Source organism: Arachis hypogaea, chromosome 2 (genome assembly GCF_003086295.3).
Source record: "Arachis hypogaea cultivar Tifrunner chromosome 2, arahy.Tifrunner.gnm2.J5K5, whole genome shotgun sequence".
In the NCBI taxonomy this organism is placed as follows: domain Eukaryota; kingdom Viridiplantae; phylum Streptophyta; class Magnoliopsida; order Fabales; family Fabaceae; genus Arachis; species Arachis hypogaea.
Window position 1 is genome coordinate 4,920,979 of NC_092037.1, and position 3,308 is coordinate 4,924,286.

The window sequence follows — 3,308 nt, forward strand, 5'->3', positions numbered from 1 at the left end:
GAATATTAAATGCTGCATTCTCACTCACATAAATCATTAAAAATGTGGTTAAAATAAGAGAAATAATTAAGAGTAACACTTGTAATAAGTTGAAAAGTGAAATGTGATCACACATTTTTAAATATATATATCATAGAGTGTAGGTGAATTAAATCAATTTTTCCTTAAATATCTTTGATTTAATTTTTTTTATTTTTATTTTATCTTAGCTCTAAAAATAAAATTGTACCCCTTATTCCGATTTAAATAAGTGTCTAATTTTAAATTCTTATTTTATAACATATAAGTATTCATCTAAACAATTAGATTAATTTTCACTAATAACTTTATTAAATAAATGAAAATTATAAGAATAATATGAAAGTTAGTAAGGATAATATACCTTTTACTTTTAAAAATAAATAAAAATTCTAACAGATTCTCCTAATTTCTAAATCAAGAAAGTTTTGACATTTTTACGTTTTATTTTTCAAAAAATTATATACTTAAATTTTTTTACTCATTTAACAATTAGAAAGATAATTAAGACAATAAAATTAGAACTTTCAATTAATATTTTTTTAATGCATGTGTATGGTTATAATTGCACAATTATTTACAATATAAGGAAATAGTTAAGTCCTTATAATAATTTATTGTTACAAAATTTTTTATTTGAATTGAATAATACAAAATCAGATAGTAAGTTACTGAACTATATAAAGTTTATTTTTTAAAATTAAGGATTTGATTATAAAATTTTATTTAATATAAAAAATTACCTAAAAAAAGTATATTATAAAAACCCAACTATATATATGATTAAGCCTACCTATATAGTATATATCTATTTTATAATTGAAGCATCAAGCAAGCTCCTTTGAGCCAAGCCAAACAAGCATAGAGAATAGAGAGATATGGCTTAGTGTTTATCTCAAAAGTTAACAAAAAAAAAAAAAGAGTATACATTGATATAGATGCATAAACATGAGAAAGAGATAAGAAAAAAAGGGGGGAACATATGTAATATTCACTAGGCACAGGTGGAATTGCACTCTCTTTTTTCTTGTGTTCCATAAACAGTACCATATTTTCAAATCTTTGGATATAAATTAAACCCATATGAACTTGAGTTAGTTTCATTCTGACCCCAAAATACTCCACCACAGATATATAGATATGATAGGAACACCAATAACCTAAGCCCAATTGATTGACTCACACATATATATCACTAGGCACACACTCCCATAACAAAAACAAAAAATTAAAAAATATCCCTCTCTAAATTCACCTATCTCTATTATATTATCCTTCATAAGGTTCTTGCACACCAGGTGTTTGACCAAATGGAATATGCAACATATTCATCAGCAGCAGAAGTTTGTGAAGGTATTGAAACTCCACCAGCACCAGCAGCATCATCTTCATCAATTTCATCCATGATGATTTGTAGGAAGAAGAAGAACAACAACAGCAACAATACAAGGAGGTTCAGTGATGATCAAATCAAGTCATTGGAATCAATATTTGAGACTGAGTCAAGGCTTGAGCCAAAGAAGAAGCTTCAACTTGCAAGGGAGCTTGGTTTGCAGCCAAGACAAGTTGCTATTTGGTTTCAGAACAAGAGAGCAAGGTGGAAGTCAAAGCAACTTGAGAGAGATTACACCATTCTCAGAAACAATTACAACAATTTGGCTTCAAGGTTTGAGTCACTCAAGAAGGAGAAACAAGCATTACTAATTCAGGTACTACTTTAATAGTTTAGGAAAAGTTTCAAGTATTCCAGAAACATTGGTATTCTAATGATTTTAGTTGTTGATCTTAATTCATATATATATTGTTTATAATTGAGATTAAAAGGTTTAAAATAAACACTGCAATACTTGAAAATTTTCTTAAAGTTTAAACTGTAGTATTTTCTATGATTTATGAAGATGTTGTTACAATGTTACTAGATGGATGGTTATTGTTGATAAAATTTAATTGGGATTTTGAAACAGTTGCAGAAGCTGAATGATCTAATACAGAAGCCATCAATGGAGAAGAAAACTCAGAGCATGGACAGTGAATCAGAAAATGGTGACACAACCAAGAGTGGTAGTGAACTTAAGGTCAAACCAATAAGCCAATCATCAATGGCAGCAAGATCATCAGAACATGCAGTTCTTTGTGGTGGTGGTGGTGGTGGTGGTGGTGCTCTTTCAGATGATGATACAAGCATCAAAGTTGAGTACTTTGGAAACTTGGAAGATGGGCTTGTGAATTTTGCTCATGATCATGGTGATGGGTCTTTGACATCACCAGAAGATTGGGGTCATTTTGATTCTGATGATCTTTTAGGCCAATCAACCAGTGATTACCAATGGTGGGACTTTTGGTCCTGATGGAATTACAGCGTTGTCAAACCCTCGAGTTAACTCGTAAACTCTTCTCAGCTTATGATGTATTTAGCTTCCCAATTGAGTTCATGAGTTTGTGAGTCGAGTTTTTAGCCCTACGAATTCAGGTGAACTTTCGCGCTTGATTACTTTGATCCTGAAACATGAAACAGAACATGGGCAAAAAGGCACATCTTTTTTTCTTTTGTAATTATCATATAATCATTATATACGAGCGTGTATAGGGGGAACTGAATTCACATGTTCTTGTTTTCATCCACAATAATGTTCTCTAGGCTATTTTCATGCACATGTTCATATCAACCAATAATTTCAGCTTCTACTATGCATTTGAATTCTGCTATGAAATGATGAAGAATCATCCTATAGAGACTTTTAAGGATCTATTATATTGCAGCACAAACACACAATTTTTAAACAATGGTTGGTAATCAAATAATTAGTGTGTAGTTTTTAATTAATTGAATTCCTCCAAGAACCAGTTTTTGTAACTAAATTCTTAATGAAATGCTTATTTTAATGAAGTTATTATAGATGTTCATCCACAAGAAAAATATATTATTAGTACTAACAAACAAATTTCAATTGACTTCTAGAAGCATCTAGAGTCACAATATACATAAGATACTTTATTAGATCCAAACAAAACCAAAAACGTTATCTATAAACCAAAAATGTGATTTTTGCCACTAAATTATTGTACAATAAAACCTGCCCAAAAATTCACTTGGTAAAAAATTTGAAAAGTTAAAAAATTATCCATAGTCTTCAAGGAAAGCAACAAAAGATATCAAGATCCATGAATTAATACATCCATGTATATAAAAATTACAAAAATAAAATTGTAAAATCACTTTCTAAAAGATTTAAAACAAAGACAACTTAAATAATCTTGTGTGGTTATTAGAATTGAAAGTTGAAACATAA

At 29.3% G+C, this 3,308-nt stretch overlaps 1 protein-coding gene across 1 annotated transcript; it reads left to right on the forward strand.

The window, feature by feature from the left end:
- Positions 1–859: 859 nt before the first annotated feature.
- LOC112734124 (homeobox-leucine zipper protein ATHB-12) lies at positions 860–2,765 on the forward strand. Its single transcript, XM_025783335.3, has 2 exons — positions 860–1,727; positions 1,983–2,765. The coding sequence occupies exons 1-2, from the start codon at positions 1,329–1,331 to the stop codon at positions 2,364–2,366; spliced, it is 783 nt and encodes a 260-aa protein (XP_025639120.1). The 5' UTR covers positions 860–1,328; the 3' UTR covers positions 2,367–2,765.
- Positions 2,766–3,308: the final 543 nt, after the last annotated feature.

Bases quoted from the DNA above. Each gene is read 5' to 3' on its own strand.
- LOC112734124 (XM_025783335.3), top strand. From the start codon at position 1,329: ATGGAATATGCAACATATTCATCAGCAGCAGAAGTTTGTGAAGGTATT. The intron at 1,728-1,982 runs GTACTACTTTAA...ATTTTGAAACAG, and splicing joins AACAAGCATTACTAATTCAG to TTGCAGAAGCTGAATGATCT.